The 20,331-nt window shown below is 40.7% G+C and overlaps 1 protein-coding gene across 1 annotated transcript in view; it reads left to right on the forward strand.

The window, feature by feature from the left end:
- LOC145409327 (uncharacterized) overlaps window positions 1-20,331 on the forward strand; it is a 190,649-nt gene that overhangs the window by 102,712 nt on the left and 67,606 nt on the right. Inside the window, exon 2 of the mRNA XM_080279798.1 lies at window positions 14,411-14,546. Coding sequence (XP_080135924.1) covers window positions 14,411-14,546 — 136 coding nt within the window. The remainder of the gene's footprint in view (window positions 1-14,410; window positions 14,547-20,331) is intronic.

Below are 20,331 nucleotides of genomic sequence, written 5' to 3' on the forward strand. Positions count from 1 at the left end.
CTCGTGCTAACTTCTTCGTTACAAAGAAGTTATATATATATATATATATATATATATATATATATATATATATATATATATATATATATATATATATATAACACGCATTTGTTCTGCTAATGCCGGACAATTTTACTGCAGCTGAGGAAAAAGTGAAAACTATATGTGACTCTCCTAGTTTGGAAACATCTTTCAGGCTAAGCAAAGTCTCCTGAATTATGTTGTTGTTGCTGATGCCAGTGCTGTTGCTTATGTTGTTGGCCCGCGCCATCCGAGTGTAAACCCACTGGACTGCAGGCTGACTGCTCTCCTGCATTCCACCTCTTCCTTTCGAGGTATAGAGATGAAGCCGTGGGCGATCGTACGAGTAATGTCACCGTATAGGGGCAACCCTCCCCAGCACCTAGTAGAATAGATACTCTAATAACGTTCTTGTACTGAAGTGGCTAATTCAATACGTCAGAGGGATTCTGCATGAACAGAATAAAATCGTCATGTGGTAGCCGGAGTGATGAGAAGGGTTGTAAAGGTGAAACAGTTATAGCTGTTGATGTAGTGTTTCAAGGTGAGTTGTCATTCTGTGTGTGTGTGTGTGTGTGTGTGTGTGTGTGTGTGTGTGTGTGTGTGTGTGTGTGTGTGTGTGTTTCAGCATTAGTGTTTGATTTAAAAGGAAAACTCATTTTGTCCAAGAAGAACACCCATATACATATAAACATCATCTACACTAAGGTCTTTTAGGGAGGCATTTAATGTCTTTAGGTTCTAATCTTCCCCTTGAACACGACCTGAGGCATCCCACTTGTGACAGGAATGTAAGTTTGCTTATCTCCACTTGTCAGGTGCTCAGACTAGAATGTCTAATGCTGAGAGACAAACTGGAAGTGTGAAAGGAGCCTCTCATCATCAAAGTGATGATGAAGACAGAAAAATTGTCCTGGGACATCTCCATTGTTATAATAAGGAATTCTTGGTTCCATAAAACTGTCGACCGCTCAGACCGACATTATGTGTTGCTGGGGATGAGAAGGGAGAGAAAAATCGCGTGGCATTATGGAGATGACGATGAACAGAGAAGTACTCGTAGGATCCAGTGATGTGGCACTCGTGATTTGAATTAATACCTGCTTACTACTTCTGGCTGACTGATCAGTCCAACAATTTGCAATATTTGTAGCGAGAAGGAATACAGAAATGTCACATCCTATTATGGAATTTTTACAGTAAATGCTTCCTTGCAAGGAGGGTCCCGAGTACTCTTGCTTGTCGAGAGAATGTACGTGTACCTGTAGCAGGCGAACACTTGTAATATTAGAGACGAGACGGGAGATACTAGCGTGGCATCACGATTTGGAAGTGGTTTGTTGCACAATCACCACAACTATTCTCACCCTTCTCCACATTAGACGATGACCTCTGACTTAGAAACAATACGTTTACGTTCTATTGTATTTACCTTCGGCTCAGACATCACTGTCGGTAGCAGTGACCGTCTGATGTATAGGCGTGAACCCTGTGGGTTCAGGGGAATTTCTTTCACTTCTTTCCATGTATATTTTGCACATTACAGCAAATAATTTTCTGTCAGATTTTGTATATAATTTTAATATCAACGAATAGTGAATATATATAGTATACAAGAATATGCTAGAGTACTTAATACACACACACACACACACACACACACACACACACACACACACACACACACACACACACACACACACACACACACACACACACACACACACACACAAAGTATAGAAGTGAAGAGGTTTTCTGACAACTCTTCATTGAAGATGTCTTTTTCGTGTTTCGACTTCGTGTTTCCCTGATGCCAATTACCGTACTTCTTTGTAGTACAGATATTCTTTCTGTAAATACCAAGTAAATAATGTTACTTCAAAGGCAGAAAGAAATTAGTAAATCAGAGATATAAGGGAGATTGCAGTCGAGCAGGGCAGTACTCTCAAGGTGGCTCGAAAGCTAATGATAGGAAGAACTGGAACTCCTCATTCATCAGCCCTCGGGACTAGTTCCTGACCATCCACCTTTGCTGTACTTCTGCAGTGTTCCAGTAACACAGAGAGCAGGCCAGCATGCTCCCCAATACAAGTTTCTCTAACTGTCAATACCAAACTACATGCAAATTGTACAGTACACTTCCTTTTCAATTTTTAAACCAAAAAGAAGTCTAATAACCAAGTTTTGGAGTCCCCTCGGGAGAGGGTGGGGGGGTCCATAAATGCCCCCGCCATCCGCCCCTCCCGCGATGACAACGAGTTGCCTGGAAACACTGTCTGACTCAATTCTTCTTCATTTCTGCGACATTCGCGGCCTTTCCACTAACTTTGTGTCTGTTGAGCACCACCTCTCCTCCTTTAAACCCCACCTTCTCTTCTTAACTGAGACGCAGCTGTCTGAGGCAACTGATACCAAACCCTTCTCTGTATCCTCCTACTTTCTCTTTATTCATTTCAAAGCCAAAGGTGGCTGTTGTGTATATGTATGCAACGACTTATCTTACTCTTATGTTCCTGACCTTGATTCTTCTGATTTCTCTACTCTGTGGCTTCGGCTTTCCTGTAATTCTCTGACTACATACAATATGTCTGTGCTGTTTACTTATCCCCTAATTCTACTGACTATGAAAATTTCTACGACTGTCTTACTTCGACGATGGAACACATCTTATACATTTCTCCTTTCTCTGAAATCTCCATTCTAGGAGATTTCATTGTTCACCACCACCTTTGGCTTTCCTTTCCTTTCACTGATCCACCTGGTGAACAAGCCTATATCTTTTCTATCCTTAATAACCTAGTGCTGCTCGTCCATAACCTTACCCATATCCCTGAGCGCCTTGGAGGGAGTTCCATCATACTGGGCGTCGTCCTTACAACTAATCCTTCTATTTACACTGTTAATCTTTCCTCTCCGTTAGGCTCCTCCGATCACAACCTTACTACCTTAACCTGTCCTGTCACTCCAGTACGCCTGTGGACCATCCAATGAAACGTCAGTTGTGGCACTTTGGGGCTGCTGACTGGGAGGCCCCCAGGCAGTACTTCTTTGATTTTCCCTGGAATGATTATTGCTTCCATGACCGGGAGCCTTGAGAATATGCCTTCCGCATTGGAGATGTTATTCTCTCTAGCATGGAAGCATACATTCCTTTCTCATATCTTTTGACTTATGCAAAAAAGCCTTGGTTTAATCATGCTTGTTCTAATGCTGTCCACAACAAGGAGAGGGTCTACAAAAGGTACTGGAGCCATCACACCCCTGAATCACATATTTTTTTGTGTTTCTGCCCGGGATCGTTCTAAGTTTGTTCTTCACTCTGCTAAAAAAAATTCATCCGTACTAAATGCTCCTAACTCTCCAGCTTGAATTCTTCCCGCTCCGTCTGGCACCCCGCCAAAAACCTATCTAACAACTTTACCTCATCATCCTTCCCTCCTCTTTTCTACTCTTATGGCTCTGTAGCTACGAGTATTTCCTCTACTGAAAAAGCAGAACTCTTTGCTCAAACATTCTCCTCCAATTCCACCTTAGACGATTCCGGTGCTGTTCCTCCATCACTTCCCCTCTCTGACTTCCTCATGGCTGACATTAAAATTTCTTCAACTGATGATATTTTCTGCCATCACTAGCCTCATTACTAACGAGGCATATGGGTCTGATGGGGTCCCCCCCTTTTGTTCTCAAGAAATGTGCTATCGTGCTTACACTCTGCCTTGGTAAACTCTTTCGCCTTTGTCTATCAACTTGCACCTTCCCTTCTTGCTGAAAGTTTGCACTTATTCAGCCAGTGCCAAAGAAGGGTGACCATTCCCAACCCTTTAACTATCGCCCAATTGCTTTAACATCCTGAGTCTCAAAAGTTTTCGAGTCTATTCCTAATATAAAAATTTTAAAGCATCTTCCCTATCACAACCTTCTTTCTGATCGTCAGTATGGGTTCCATCAGGGACGCTCCACTGATCTTTTCATCTACCCTTCAGACTCTTAGTCGTTCTCCTTTCGGGACTTTGGTGAAAGCTTTGCCATTGCACTTGACATCTCAAGGCTGTTGATCGAGTCTGGCATAAATCTTTAATTTCCAGACTACCCTCTTACGCTTTCTATCTTTCTATCTGTACCTTCATCTTTAGCTTCCTTTCTGGTTGTTCTATATAGCTGCCTTTGTAGACAGTCATCGTTCTTCTAGATCTATCAACAGCGGTGTTCCTCATGGCTCTGTCCTATCACCAACTCTCTCCTTTTTGTTCATCAATGACCTTCTAAACTGTACATCTAACCTTATTCACTCATAGCTGATAATTCCACCCTTCACCTTTCCATTCGGTTCCTGCAACGTCCATCTCAGCAGTTACTTCAACAAAAAAGGGATGAGACAATGACACACCTAATGTCTGACTTGCTCGTACCTCTGACTGGGGCAAAAGCAATCTTGTTGTTTTAAATGCATCAAAGACTCCGTTCTTACACCTATCAGCCCAACAAAATCTTCCATAGGAGTACCCACTAACTCTTAATAATATCCCACTCAGTCATGCATCATCCTTAAACATACATGGATTTTCATTCTCTCGGGATTCTTCTTGGAAATATCAAAATGCATCTCTTGTAAAATTTCCTTCCAAGAGTTTAGATGTGCTAAGCCGACACTATATCTTCTTTACCCCTGCATAGCTGTTGACTTTAGGCTATGCAAGGGTTTTATTCGCCCCTGTGTAGAGTCCAGCTCTCATGAGTGGGGATATTCCCATCATTCAGCTCTTCTCAACAAGTTGGAGTCAAAGTCTTTTCGCCTCATTAACTCTCCTCCTCTTACTGGCTCCCTTCGACCTCTGTCTCTTCGCCACACTGTCGCATTTTTATCTCTTTTCTATCGCTATGTCAATGGTCGCTGCTCCTCTAAACTGTCTGCATGCATTCCTCCACCTCTACGACGGGCGCGTAGCACCCGTCTAGCAGCAAACTCTTATCCCTTTTCTGTCTAACTCTCTAATGCAAGAGATAAACGTTACTCCCAGTCCTTCATTTATGCAACAGGTCAACTCTGGAACTGTCTCCCTCTGTCTGTATTTCCTACTTCCTATGATCTCCAGTCTTTCAAATGCAGTGTATCCAGGCATCTCAAAATGAATGGTTCTTGAATTTGGCTATCTGCTGTATTGCTTCTTTTCCCTTTTTTCTTAGAAGGAACTGTTTGTGGGCTCCTGGCCTTTGGTTCTGTCTTCCTTGCATAAAAAAAAAAAAGTATAGATATGGGCTTTGTTTTATTTTTTCCATACCTACACACTTCTACCAAAGGATCAGTTATATTTTGATTAATATTACTTTTGTTACATATATTTATAGTGAGATGATATACAAAGTATCCCGTTATGCTTATGTCAAACTTCAGGAGATTATTCTTGTACTAGAATGTTGAATAAGAAATGCCACACAAACAGTTACGGAGCTACAATTGATTTTTTCGGTCTTGATGCATTATGAGACACCATTTTTGCCCATTCGGTTTTTGGCAAATCTAGCTCCTTAACGACTGAATATTATACGAATTATATGGATTTTTCTGTTCAGGATTATCACAAAATAACCTCCTGGGTTCAGTCAAATGTTACAAGTGACACCCGCCCCGTCCTGGAGACGTGAATTCACGTCCTCACATGATGTGCACTCGTATCCCGGAGACGTAAATTAATGCGGCAACATTGCAAGGACATTGCAAGGTCCCTAATTTGCACAATTTTCAATTTTCGCGAGAGATTTTTGGTACGTATACACGGGACACCTTCCTCTACAAGATGCCAGGCAGGGACAATGACTTACCCAGCATGACCTCCTCCCCCCCCTGCATGACCTTTTCTCAGCAATTCACCTGTTATCAGTGACCTGGCCAGTAAAGCCATGTCATGCCACGGTACGAAATTCAGGGCCAGAGTGATTCCCCAATCGATGACAATGTGGAGGACAAACATTAGAGGAAGAAACAGTCAGAAATGATGATCAGGTAATGTGGCAAAAAAAGATCAGGAATGGTGATGAGTTAGTGAGTGAAACAATGCTTATAATGCCTATATTACCATTTGAAAACCAATATACTCTCATACTACATATAAATTCGTACCAAATAAATAAATAAATACCGTTTATGAGTGGTGTAGAAGAGTTATCCTCCCATAGAACTCGTTTTCTTTGCAGCCAGCCTGATAGAAAACCCTGTAATGTAAGGAGGTACTCCTACCTGGATCGATTATTTTAAACCTCAGGTGAGCGATTTCTCTATGAATTTTCGATGTTTTTCACCAAAAGCGGATGTTTGAGCCAAAAAAAAAAAAAAAAGTCCAAAAATGTCGGGACTGGGGCGTACCACTGCCCAGAAAACGTTGGGATGGGGCGGGTTAAATTACACAGTATTATGTGAAAGTTATAGGCAAAACATGTCGTTTAGGAAAAGAGGTGCGATGATCGTATTCTTGTGAGCTTAGGATGTTATCTATGACCTTTTCAGTTATTCGCTTTGAATAACTTCCTCTCGCTTGTAACTTCTTCAAACTGCCCTACCAAAGCTGAAGAGAAAGGGACTAGCTTAGCGGGAATATAATCGTATTGATTCAATATTGATAGAAAATCAAAAGCTGATATACGGTACTTTTGAAATACACATGATTATATCACCAAACAAAAACTGCCTCAGTTAACCCCCTTCTCTTCAAGGGAGTATAGTTGAAGCTGAATACAGTACTATGAATACAACAGTTCAGTGTTATGCAAAAGACGCCATCGTAGTGAAGAAATTAATATTGTTGAAAAGACAAGTAAGTAATGCCTTTATCATCTACACACTTAATTCTACAAAAATTCAAGCTTTATATTTAGTGTTACCTTAAAGGTTATCAAATTTCTGCACACTTACTTGTAGTTATCTCGCTAGCTTTAAGACTTCTCCACAAATTTCTTTTAATCAGTCATCTTGTTTTTCTCTTCAAATCCCATTCACTTTACCATCTTCCGTGGAACATTCCATGTTTCAGCCTTTTTCCAATTCCTTCAGGTATTCTTACTATCATCCTGCAATACGATACTATCTCCTTTTGCAGAAAAAGAAGGGCGAGTTACCGTCCTTCTCTGCATATCAACATGTCCAACTAGATTCAGATGCAACATTCTAGCGACTTTAGTAGGCATGCTGGCAAAAGAAACTGTCAAGAAACACCTAAACTATTGCAGGATTTCCCACCAAGTCGAAAGGAAGCTGGGAAACAGAGGAAAAATGAGATCGCGAGGAAGTGAAGTGCAAAGAAACTTCAGCGCAGGCGTAACTTACTTTGTGGACTGTGGACAATCACTGACATATACAAACGGAGCTAACAAGAAAGCAACTAAACATTCCCTAAGACTACGAAATGCATTGATTGATTAACCATCCAGTTACTTTTTTTCTAGTTCTGCCGAAGAGGTAGTGTTTGGCAAAAATAAGTAGATAGATAGATAGATAGATAGATAAATAAATAAATAAATAAAGACCTTCCCCAATGATCTCTTGGTTCGAAAGAGATTCGAACTGGGAGCCTCTCAGTTGTAGTCCTAATGTTATTCCGATTGTCCTTTTAAATGGGAATCTAATGCTCTAACTACCTGACAACCACCTTACCGTCGGAGCACGAGTAACCCATGTAACAACACGAAGCTTATTTGTACCTAATACTCAAATGTGGAATGCATGTGATGGGAGGGGAGTTAAACAAGATGTAAGAGGCAAAAGGGGAAAAATTCTGTGTGTGTGTGTGTGTGTGTGTGTGTGTGTGTGTGAGGTGAAGAAGCAGAGAGAGAGAGAGAGAGAGAGAGAGAGAGAGAGAGAGAGAGAGAGAAGTGCTCTCAGACTCAAAATATGTTCACATTCTCAGTGCTTCACAAATCCGCCCACAAATCCGAAAAGAGAAAGGGACGAGAAAGAAAGAAACCGAGAAGCAAGAGAACTGTGAGATAGACAGGAATGAAGATTAAAGAAACTTTCATTCAGATATAGGAGCTGAGAGAGACAGAACAGATGCGGAGAAGGACAAAGACAGTGACAAGGAAAAAGACACACGTTAAAAATAGAACGAAACTCACCGAGATAAAGGAGTGAGAGGGCGTGCAAAAATATCAAATGGTACGCGAGACCGTATCGAAAAATAAATGTGTTGCATTTCTGAAACTACCGAACAGAAAAGTTTGACAATATCTGGAGTCTGCCTTGCAAAACTTTGTGTCTGGGAGTCGTTGTTTTTTAGAGAACTTTATGTAACTCATGGGATGAATTTAATACTGTGTATATATAACTCATAGCTGTACATAGGAATATCACAACCCCATTTTCTATGTCGAAAAAAAGCGTTACATGATAATGATGATTGTGATTTAAAGAGTAACATGATAATGATGATGGTGATTTTTGTTCTCCTCTTCTCCTTCGTCGTCGTCATCGTCGTCGTGGACGTCGTTTTCTTCTTCTTCTTCTTCTTATTATTATTATTATTAATATTATTATTATTATTATAACTCACCACACTAGTGGTGAGTTATATTGTCCTTGTCATTATTATTATTATTATTATTATTATTGAAGAAGTAAATTGCTCGTATTCACTCAGTCGCAGTGCAATGGCCATCAAACTTGGCCATCAGAGTTCCCCAGGTAGCGAGTTCAAATGACCAAGTGCTATCCAGTTCCCAGTACTGGTTTTCCAGTTACATCCAAAAACCTATGAAAATAGTCTTTTCACGGATTTTCAGTAACCGCTAAAGGTGCAGACTTGAAATATTAATGGGACATAGCCAAGGTCGGGGAGGTCTGGAATGACCATGGGCCCATTTGGGCCAGTAGTTTCTGAGATCGCAAAGAGATCAATGGAAAATACTTTGGGCTCTGCCATTTTTGCTCTGCAAGGATTTTATTGCTTTCACCTTCTCTCAACGTGTTTGGCATACTTCTAGGGGGCCCTACTACACCAACTCTTCACTTTGAAGTGTTCATTATATGAAGGGCATTGAAATCACAAGATCCAGCAATAGCTTGCCATGTGGCGAGTTTTTGAAGTTGCTAGTGTCAATTTCGTTTTACTAGTTATTATTATTATTATTATTATTATTATTATTATTATTATTGTTATTATTACTGATATAGTTCATGTTGCTGTCCTTAATTTAATGTGTGAAATGTCGCAGTGTGTGTGTGTGGGGGGGGTGTATGTGATTTTTTATAACTGGCGGTGTGTGGTATGTACTGTTTTTATGCAACGAAGAAAGAACCAAAGGCTAGATGCTCGCAAGATTGCCGCCTCCAAGAAGAAATAAAAACAATTTAACAGAGAGCCAAATTCAAGATCCATTCATTTCGAGATGCCAAGACACACTATGTTTGAAAGACTAAAGGTCATAGGTAGTAGGAAATACAGACAGAGGAAGACAGTTCCAGAGGTGACCTGTTGAATCAATGAGAAGGACTTGGAATAACTGATAACTCTTGCTTTACAGGGAGGAACAGAAAAGGGATGAGGGTTTGCTGTTAGACGGTTGCTACACACCCTCCCTAGTGGTGGAGGGATGCAAGCAGACAGTTCAGAGGAGAAGCGACCATTGAAATAGAGATAGAAAAGAGATAAAGATGCAACAGTGCGGCGAAGAGACAGAAGTTAAATGGAGCCAGTGAGAAGAGGGAGGTTAATGAGACGAAAAGCCTTTGACGAAACCTTGTTTAGAGGGGTTGTATGTGGAAAGCCTCCCCCATACATGAGAGAGTTACACAACACACAGACGATTAAGACTCCAGCATAAAGTCAAGAACGGTGCACGGTAAAAAAGGCACGTAGTCGGCCTAGCTCACGTAATCTACTGGTAGCAGATTTTACAGGAGAGGTAATATGATCATTCTAAGAAAAATCCCGAGAATGAAACCCCAAGTAAGTTCAAATATGTTGCAGGATTCAGTTGGATGTTTTATATATATATATATATATATATATATATATATATATATATATATATATATATATATATATATATATATATATATATATATATATATATATATATATATATATATATATATATATATATATATATATATATATATATATATATATTTATTTATTTATTTATTGCAGAGGATATTCCTGCGGAAGATTTTGACGGATGCAAAGATGTAAAAACTGAGTTTTTGACGCATAAAAAAACAAGATTACTTCTACCATAATCATACTGTAGATATGAGCCAAGTCAGATATTAAGTGTGTCAATGACTCATTTCTTGTTTGTCTAAGTAACTGCTGAGATTGATGCAGCGAGAAGCAGATGGGAAGGTTAATGGTGGAGTCATCACTCTATGAGTGGCCAGGATTAGATGTGCAGCTTCGAAGATCATTGATGAATAGAAGGAAGAGAGTTGGTGATAACAGAGAGCTATGAGAAACACCACTACTGATAGCTTTAGGAGAAGGATGGTTGCTGTCTAAAACAGCGCTATAGAACGACCAAAAAGGAAGCTAGAGATGAAGGCACAGATAGTAGACACAGTAAGAGGGCAGTTAGGAAACTAAAGATTTGTTTCAGACTGAATCGAAAACTCTAGAGATGTCAAGTTCTAAAGTAATGCATTCGCCAGTATCTCACAAGGAGAATGACCAGTAGTCTGAAAGGAAGGTGAGAAGATCTCCAGTGGGGCGTCCCTGGCAGAATCCATACAGACGATCGGAAAGATGGTTGTGATAGGAAAGGTGCATTATCATTTTTTTGTTAGGAATATATTCAAAAAGTTTAGAAATACATGATGTTAAAGGCGACAGTTAGACAGCTGTGAATGGTCAACCTTCTTTGGGACAGGCTGAAGGAGAGCAAGCTTCCAGCAAGAAGGAAAGATACAAGATCAAAAGGTGAGAGAGTTTATCAAGGCAGAGTGTAAACACAGAAGCACAGTTCTTGACGATAATAAGAGGGGCGCCATCAGGCCCATATGCCTTTTTAGCATTGAGGCCAGTGATGGCGGAAAACACATCAGTTGAAGAGATTTAATGTCAGCCATGAGAAAGTCAGAGGGGAGGAAGTGATGGAAGAATAGCTCAGCCATCGTCTAAAGTGGAACTGGAGGAGAAAGTCTGGGCGAAGACTTCTACTTGATCAGTAGAAGAAACAGCTACATAGCCATCAGAGCAGAAAAGAGGAGAGAATGATGTTAAGGTAAAGTTGTTAGAAAGGTTTTTTGGCAAGGTGCCAGAAGGAGCAGGACGAATTTGAGTCAGAAAGATTAGAATATTAATTATAAATGACATTATTTTTTGAAAAGCAAAGAACAGACTCATCACGATTTCAGGCAAATATTGATAGATAGATAGATAGACAGATAGATAGATATAGATATAGATAGATAGATAGATAGATAGGTAGGTAGGTAGATAGGTAAGAGATGAGGCTTAGAGGTGGGTTGGTTCCAGTACCTTTTGTTGGTTTTTTCCTTGTTGTGAACAACATTAGTACAAGCATGATTAAACCAATTTTTTTTTCTATTTGCCAGAGGATACGAGAAAGAAAGATATGGATTGATGCCTGACAGAATAACCTCCATAACACGTGAGGCACACTGAGTTGACTGCCTGCCATGGAAGGAATAATCAATCCAGGGAAAATCAAATAGTACTGCCTAAGGACCTCCAAAACTGCCTCAGCTTCTGCTTCTTGGAAGGGTCCATGGGTGGACAGGTTAAAGTGATAAGGCTGTAATCGAAGGAGCCCAAGAGAGAGAGAGAGAGAGAGAGAGAGAGAGAGAGAAGATTAACAGTGTAAGCAGAATGATTTAGTTGTAACAGAAATGTCAGTTTGTTAGAACTCTCTCCAAGAAGGTCAGGGATGTGGGCAGGGTGCTGTTGAAGCTGCTCTAGGCCATTAAGGAGAGAGGAGATGTAGACTTGTTCACTAGGTGGGTCAATGACAGGAGAGGAGAGCCAAATGTGGTGGTTAGCACTGAATTCACCTAAAATGGAGATTTCAGACTGGAGAACTTTATGGTATGTGTTACGTCTTAGAAGTAAATTAGTCAAAGAACCTGTCATTGCAAAATTGGGGAATAAGTACACAGCACAAATATATTTAGTCAGAGCATGACAAGATATCCGAAGCCAGAGAGTAGAGAAATCAGAAGATTCAAGTTCAGGAACAGAAGATCCGGATATTTTGTTGCGTACAGATACACAACAGCCATCTTCGGCATTGAAGTGAATATAAAGAAAATAGGAGGGTACAGAAAAGAGTTTGCTATTAGTCGCCTCAGACTGCTGAGTCTCATTGCGGAAGAAAGGTGAGGTTTATAGGAAGGAAGATTGTGTTCAAATGAGAGAAAATCAGAGGAAAGGTCACGAATCTTGCAGATGTGAAAAGTAAATGAGTCAGACAGTGCTTCCAGACATCTCTCGTTGCTATCACCGGGAGAGGGGCGGATGGTGGGGGTTTGAGGTTCACTTCCCCCCTGGAGACTCCAAGTCTGAGTGTAAGGTTGTCATTCTTTTAAAATTATTGCCCACCTTTAGCAAGACAAGGCGATATGGTTTTTGTCAGTGTGTGTGTGTGTGTGTGTGTGTGTGTGTGTGTGTGTGTGTGTGTGTGTGTGTGTGTGTGTGTGTGTGTGTGTGTGTGTGTGTGTGTGTGTGTGTGTGTGTGTGTGTGTGTGTGTGTGTGTGTGTGTGTGTGTGTGTGTGTGTGTGTGTGTGTGTGTGTGTGTGTGTGTGTGCTTGCGTATGTTGCCAAAATATCTCGAAAAGTTGTGGACGAATTATCACCAATCCCTCAGGAAATAGCAACTATGTGGATGTGCAGAGGGCTATTATTTTTGGTGAGAATTTAATCAAAGGCGACCGAATGCCAACCTTCATATATTTATTAATATGGATTGACTTTCTTGTAAAACACGCTGACTGAATTCCGTGGGGGTTTGCAAAATTTCTTCTAATTGGTTTGTAGGAAGGTTGTTCCTCAGCCAATAGCATATTTTAGCGGCCGATTAGCATTCGGCCCCCGAATGCATTTGTTTCATTTTGAATAGGAAGTGTGTGGTGTAATGTACATGTAGTTTGGTGCTGGCAGTTAGTGGAACACGTATTGAAGAGTATTCTGGCCTACTGTCTGTGTTTCTGAAACATAGAAAAAATTCAGGAAAGGGTGATGGTCAGAAACTTGTCCCGAGGGCTGATGAAACTGGAATTTCAGCTCTCCCTGTTATCAGCTTTCCATTCACCTTCGGAGTACCGTCCCCACAAGTTTTGCCACTTAAGGCGTCCTTCCCCCCCCCCCCCGGCTTCCCTCCGCTCCTGTTCACTTAGTAGTACAAGTGTACATCTGGAAGGAAATTCGAATGTTGTGGCTGCATTTTATGAAAGATTGAGTCGTAAAAGCTGTTTTATCCCTTAACTACGAAGAAGTAATATTATAGCTGTTCCGTGTTACATCGAGACGATTATTTCATCTTGGGAATGACTTCCTTCGATAAAAAAATAAAATAAAATAAAATGAAGGATGTGTCTGATATCTCCTGCTAAAAAAAAAAAAAATGTCTCCTCACTAGAAGAAAGTGGTACAGAGGTGCAAAAAAAAAAAAAAAATCAACGCCATTCCTTATGTTACGGATTGAGAAGCAAATAATTATATCCACTCATTTGTCCCACCCCCCCATTTGTGTGTGTGTGTGTGTGTGTGTGTGTGTGTGTGTGTGTGTGTGTGTGTGTGAAAATTCCACAGCAGGGTTACATTAGGAAAGTTGAGAATACTAGTTATTTATTTATTTTTTTACTGATATAGAATGAGTGGAAGAAATGTGCTCCGGTTCTTCTCTCTCTCTCTGTCCCTTCTTTTTACTGCTGCAAAAGGTTATACTATGAGAAATCGAGGGATGTGTCTATTTGCATACCGACTAATACCTATTTTCCTTCAGTGGTCGCCACGTAGTAGGGAAGGGGTAAACAAATCTAATAATATCTCTGCATGTGCATTTTATTTCGTGCAAAAAGATCAAGCCAGAAAAAGCTTCTACTGAAAGTTTCATGGCAGACATAAAAGAGGCAGCAAGGAAAACTACTAATTCTTCTTTTTTTTTTTTTTTATATTCTCTGAAGCGCTAGGAATATAAAGTTACTAACTGCATACCTTTTACGTGTTTTTTCTTATGGCTGCCGCAGGAGGATTTAAAACCAGAAAATTTACTAATATACTCTCCCTCTTTCTTATTTGCTTGTGCTGTAGATGCTCACAGTTGGGTAAAGCTACTAATGTAATATGTTTTTATATACCCCCTAATAACTGCATTTTGTTATTTTTCTGCCGTAAAGGATACAGTAAGAAAAACTTCTAATACAGTTATTTTCTTGCGGTGCAGAAGAGAGAGTCTGAGGGTGAGGTGGTGGTGCTGCACAACGTCTCCCATGCCAGCAGCGGCAAGTACAAGTGTGAGGTGCTCGAGGACTACCCCAGCTTTCAGAAGGATTCTCAGGTCAAAGTTATGGAGGTCATAGGTAGGTCAATGTGGCCTGTATTCCAGTACCTACCATGTTTGTTTTTAGTACATTCCTGTTATAAAAATCGACTTTATTTAGCCAAGGAAGAATATTTGTAAAGGAGTGAAGCATTTTCCTGGTAGAGACTGGCTTTTGTATTTTGTTCTGGCTGCTTCTAGGAGATTTAAATTTTACTTTAGATAAAATCTAGTAGTCAAATGACAAAGATGATTTCATTTACAAGTATTCATAGGTGGACATTATCATTATTTATTTTTTCGACTCTCAGAATTATATTAGTTTCAGCTAGGGAAAGATGACTGTTAACAAATATACATCTTTACTCAAATGCCGTGTTTCCTATTCTGTTCTTGCTAATCGCAAACAACTTAGCAAGTTTTGAATTGCAGGGGATAGCTATAGGTTTCTATAACCCCAACAGGACGAGAGATCTTTTCTAACCTGAATAAAACGGTGTGGTTCCATCAAGAATAATGTACAAAATGACGCATCGTATTTCGCTGCTGTAGACGAACTTACAGTATATATTTCATTCAGACAATTACGAACAATTGTTTTAAGCTGAGAGGAATGTAATAAGAAAGTGTGGGGTGCTCGATGACTACCTCAAGGTTCGAAGACAGCGGTTAAAGTTATGTTATAACAAGAAGCTGTGCCAGGGCACAGCAAACCCGTCCCCTGCAGTCATTTTTGTGCTGACGGATAAACACAACAGATTATCTAGACAAATGTGCCACATATTAAATTTGGAGTAAATCGGGTGAAAACTGACGATTTTATGCCCATACGAAATTCTCAGTCGACCCACCTGACATTGACCCCCCCTACCGCTAACTGGGGGGTGACACCTCTGATGTAATGAGACATGTTATAGGATGCAGTTTTGAAAGATGCACCTTTAGGTTTCGGTTTCATGTCGATATGACTATACTGAATGGAGCTGCGGCAAAAAAAAAAAAAAAAAAAAAAAAAACGATTTTTATCCGATAGCTAATATATATATATATATATATATATATATATATATATACATATATATATATATATATATATATATATATATATATATATATATATATATATATATATATATATATATGGAGCCTACAACCTAGGCTTTGGCCCAATTTAAATTTAATCAGCTGAACAGAAGTTCATAGTCCATCATCCCTATAATTTTAGTCAAAATCGCACCAATCGTTTTCCCGTAAAGTTGTTAACAGGCAGACAGACAGACAAACAGAGACAGACAGAAAGATAGACAGACAGACAGAGAAACAAACAAACAGACAAACTGGGTTTTTAGAATACCCGTCCCCGAGCCCCTCTTGGGCGAAGGCGGGTAACAGTAGCTTGGGTGACGTTTCACAAACTAACAGAACAATTGATTCCCTGTTGTAACTGATACTTTTTTTCACGAAAGACAAGAGGCATGGGAAGATTCTAGGCTGTACCTTCCTTATCCCTCCAATAAAACCAGATCTGACTCGAAACAGGGATTTAAATTTTAAGTTGCTTGTGGACCTAAGCCTGGGACTTCTGAGGTCAGGAGGCTCTCTAATACATCCTTCCTACCGAACAGTTTTCCCAGTTAAAGTTTGATGTTCCCTCATATGACATTTTGTATCTCAGCCGATGAGAGGTCTACTCATACGAGAGAAGAGAGTGTTAACGTCATTTGAACGGGGAAGTATTTCCGCGGGAAGTGAAAAGGTAGTTAGGACTCCGGTTTTACTAGCCACTGGTGAAATGGAAACAGTCCTTCCCATTTTGTCATTCCCATCGCCTATGACCTCTAGTCTTTAAAGAACCATGTGTCCAGTCACCTCTAAATAAATTGATCTTGGTTTTGGCACTATTTTCTTAGGTATTTTCAAGAATGAATCACTTTTTCTCAGACTCGAAGACATTTGTTTGTTTAAGAAGGGTGAGTGATAGCTAGAATTTCTCTAATAGGACAGACGACCGTTCTAGGCCTCAGACAATATTTTACATGGTAATGAAGCCTCCAGACAGTTTTATCGGATAAGGGAGAACGATTCGTTTTCTTGTGCAGTTTTCAAATTGGAAGGGTTAGGAATAGTCTTCATGGCGTCTTCTCTACAAAAAGGTTCTCCTAATATGAGTGTAGTTGGTAGGTTTAAGACTAATCTATATAATGACGTCACAGTACTGAAGGATGTAGGAAGATTATGACTGCAGCTGCATGACAGTGAAAAGACTTTCGTGGGATAAAGGGATTAACTGCCTGGTAACCGCAGAAATCAATTACAAGTAAACATCGCCGTATTTACTACTTCACTTTTATTCTTTACTAGCAGGGGTACCCGGCGTTGCCGGGAGGAAAATGCGAATCTTCTAATCCTATTTGTTCTGATTCAATCTTTCTGCTCCAGAAAGATCATGTACCTTTTATGCTTTTGAAGTGGGATTATGAGAGGTCCAGGAACTTTCTATTTCAGCTTTCGCAAACTAATGCACAGCAGTTGTGCGCACTTACTCTTACGGGTGACCTCAAGTGACCTCCGACTGGTGACCTCAAATGGCCTTGGAGGTCAACCTCACATAGCCTATGTCCGAACTGGAGGTCATGTGGGTCCCCATGCCAAAAATTGGTCTGCTGGGTCCAGTCGTTTGAGTATGTAATCCCGGTGACCTCAAATTACCTCCGACCGGTGGCCTCAAATGACCTCGAAAGTCAACCTCACATAGCCTGTGTCTGGACTGGAGGTCATGTGAGTCTCTATGCCAAAAACTGGGCTCCAGGGGTACCCGGCGTTGCCCGGGCTAAAAAGGCGAACACACTACCGGTGACCTCAAATGACCCAGATCTGAATTTTGACCCCTAAAGCCATCCTTGGGTTACCCTGATTCAGAATGTCTATGAGTTTGAGGGTCTCTGGCCCTTGGTTTAGGCGTGATTGAAGGACAAACGAACGACGCGGCTCTTTCATATATAGCCTACAGATTCTCACTACCACCAAGCAATTTATTTTTTTAGGGGAAAAGTCTGGAACAGAAAGGTTAATGAAGTCTTTACCGAATAATGTTTCTTAACTCTTTCACCTGTATGAAGAACTTAGGTTTATCCTTACAGCTTCACAACTGTTCTGTTCGGCTTGGGAGAGACCTGTGATGGGATTGTTTAGATATAACTTTCATCAACCCCTACACTTCTGGATATTATTCCTATATTTAATAGAATCATCTGAACGTAACAAGATAAACCAAAATTGTGCGTGATTACATCAAAGCGGTTAACTCAATAAAATCATGTGGCAGAGGCACTGATGAGTGTGAGAGGATTATTGACGACAGCTGAACAATAGTGTCTAGCATAGGGGACGGCACAGCAACAAATTAATGTAAATAAGACATTACGTATACATGGTAATTTGTGCTGACTCGATATCATGAGGGATATTGGAACTGTGCTTTGACAGTTTTCTCATTCAGACTTCTGTATCTTGCTCCAAAAAGCACAGAATTACCCTTTTATCCGTCTGTGTCTATTGTCTGTTCCACCTAAAGTCAGACTACTTTATTCTGCTCAGACAAGCTACATCATCATCATCATCCAGACCTTTTTAATCCCCAGCTAAAGATGGGGTGTGGCAGGGTCCAGAGAGCAAGACAAGATCTGATTGAATTGAAAACTAACCTATGACTCGCCCTCAGCTAAATATGTAATCGTCTGGTGTTAGCCACATTTGAATGCTAGCGTTGTCCGGACCATGGGAGTAAAACCCACTCATCCTTTATGCCGCTCAGTCAAATACGCCTCTTAATATTCGTGACCCTTAGTCACAAAAAGTCCTCAATTTCGTTCTGCTCGTTGAAATATGTGCCCTGTAATTTGTGACCAAACACTGTATTCTGCTCACTTAAATACATTTCAAATATATATTCATGTCACGTTTTCATAGGGTCTCTAATCTCGCGTTCTGCTCAGTCAGAATCGTAACCAAATATTCGCGACCCATATGCATGAGGGGTCCAGATCATCAGGGTAAAGAAGTGAGTGCGTGCGGAACATATTCGTATTATATGATGCGCAGTGTTAGAGCGTTCATTTAAAATAATATTTGTCATTCGCATCACACTACGAATTCACTGTGTCTATATTGCACATCAAAGGGCGTAATCCGGAATTATAATTTGCCACAGCGCTCCTGTATTGTGGTGCACGAGGTGTGGTGGAGCTCATTCTCAGTCTTAACACACTATCACACCTCTATATCACACAAAACCACTGCACCGCACTTTTGCAGATCCATAATGCCATACCACTCCGCAATTGTCTCTACATTATAAATTCATAACTCTCACTGCTGTCACACCACCATACTACAGTGTTAATATACGGAAGCCTACACTTGGAGAGGCACAATGCAGTAAATCCAGTTCTTCATCAACCTCACAACCTTGCGTTTCTCTCTCTCTTTCTGTGTGTGTGTGTGTGTGTGTGTGTGTGTGTGTGTGTGTGTGCAATGATTGTGAGGCGCTATGTCTGCGTGTTTGTTTTGAGCTTTCCCTGGATCCACAATAGAAGTATCAAATTAACTACCTTGCGCAGTGGTACTGTAGGTGTATTTCTATCAGTCTGGCTGGCCCTGTCTTCGGCGCGATTGCTTCTTGAGACGTTTTTTACGCGAAGTAAAATAGCTTTCTGGCAGTCATTTTTCTTCATCTCACACTTTTTGGAATCGCTGGAAGTAACCCTGGGGCAAAAACACGATACACTTGCCTGTTCTCTCTATACTATCCCTACACAGTACGAGCACTAAACTAAGCGAACACATTGATCTTGCAGAGAATTGTTCCACAGCTCTTGATCTCCACTTACAAATATCCTGAAACACCACAACACAGGTGTATGTGACCGGTGCACAACCTCAAACACTCCTCCTATCACACCAAACACAATTCTCCCACCCGCCTACAAGCTCCCCACTCACACAACCTCTGGCACCGCAACGCAGCACCGGCACAAAGACGCCACAGCTATAACACAGACCCATACTAGACGTGCATCGCCTAGAACACGCAGCAAAACCAATCTGTAGTTCAGTATCGACGGCCTCCGCTCCAAAACACCACGAATTGAATATATTCATCACATACAAAACCTATAAAATGCAAACCTAACAGGCACAAACAAGACAACACATCAGAAACTATTCACACATCCAACAGACACAACTGATAGTCATGGAAAGGGCCTAAACGCGTAGATTCACAAATCCATCCTCTATAAAGGCAAAAAATACGCAACACAATGGGTCTTCCAGAATGACACCACATCAAAAGCGGTCACTCAGTGTTTAGCTCTGGTCTCGAACAAGAAATAACCATTATAAGAATTTATATTCCCTATGGCACCAGCAATGACTTACCAGTGTAACATCATCCCCAGCCTTTTTCCTTAACGCAGACACTTTATTCTATCATTGCTGGGAACTTAAAAGTTAGAGAGCTGCCTGGTAAGAACACAGATAAGACAACCCCCACGTTCTCGAAGTTGCATCACAGTTTAGCAGCGTTACAATAGTAGTCAAACATTATCCCTCGCTCCCAGCCACAGTAAGAAATTTTTACTTCCCCCTCCCTTTCACTTTCCCTTCCGTCATCCAGCTCTATCGACTTCCCTTCTCCTGAAGCTCCATTGTTCTCTCCTCGTGTGACAGAGGTTCATACTGCAACTGGAGGAGGGACATACCATTTGACCGCCAATGATGTTTCATAATACACCTACATCCCACAACAAGCATTCCGCACTTTC

This window comes from Coenobita brevimanus, chromosome 80, assembly GCF_032717465.1.
Source record: "Coenobita brevimanus isolate Jiangsu-jjx chromosome 80, ASM3271746v2, whole genome shotgun sequence".
Lineage (NCBI taxonomy): Eukaryota > Metazoa > Arthropoda > Malacostraca > Decapoda > Coenobitidae > Coenobita > Coenobita brevimanus.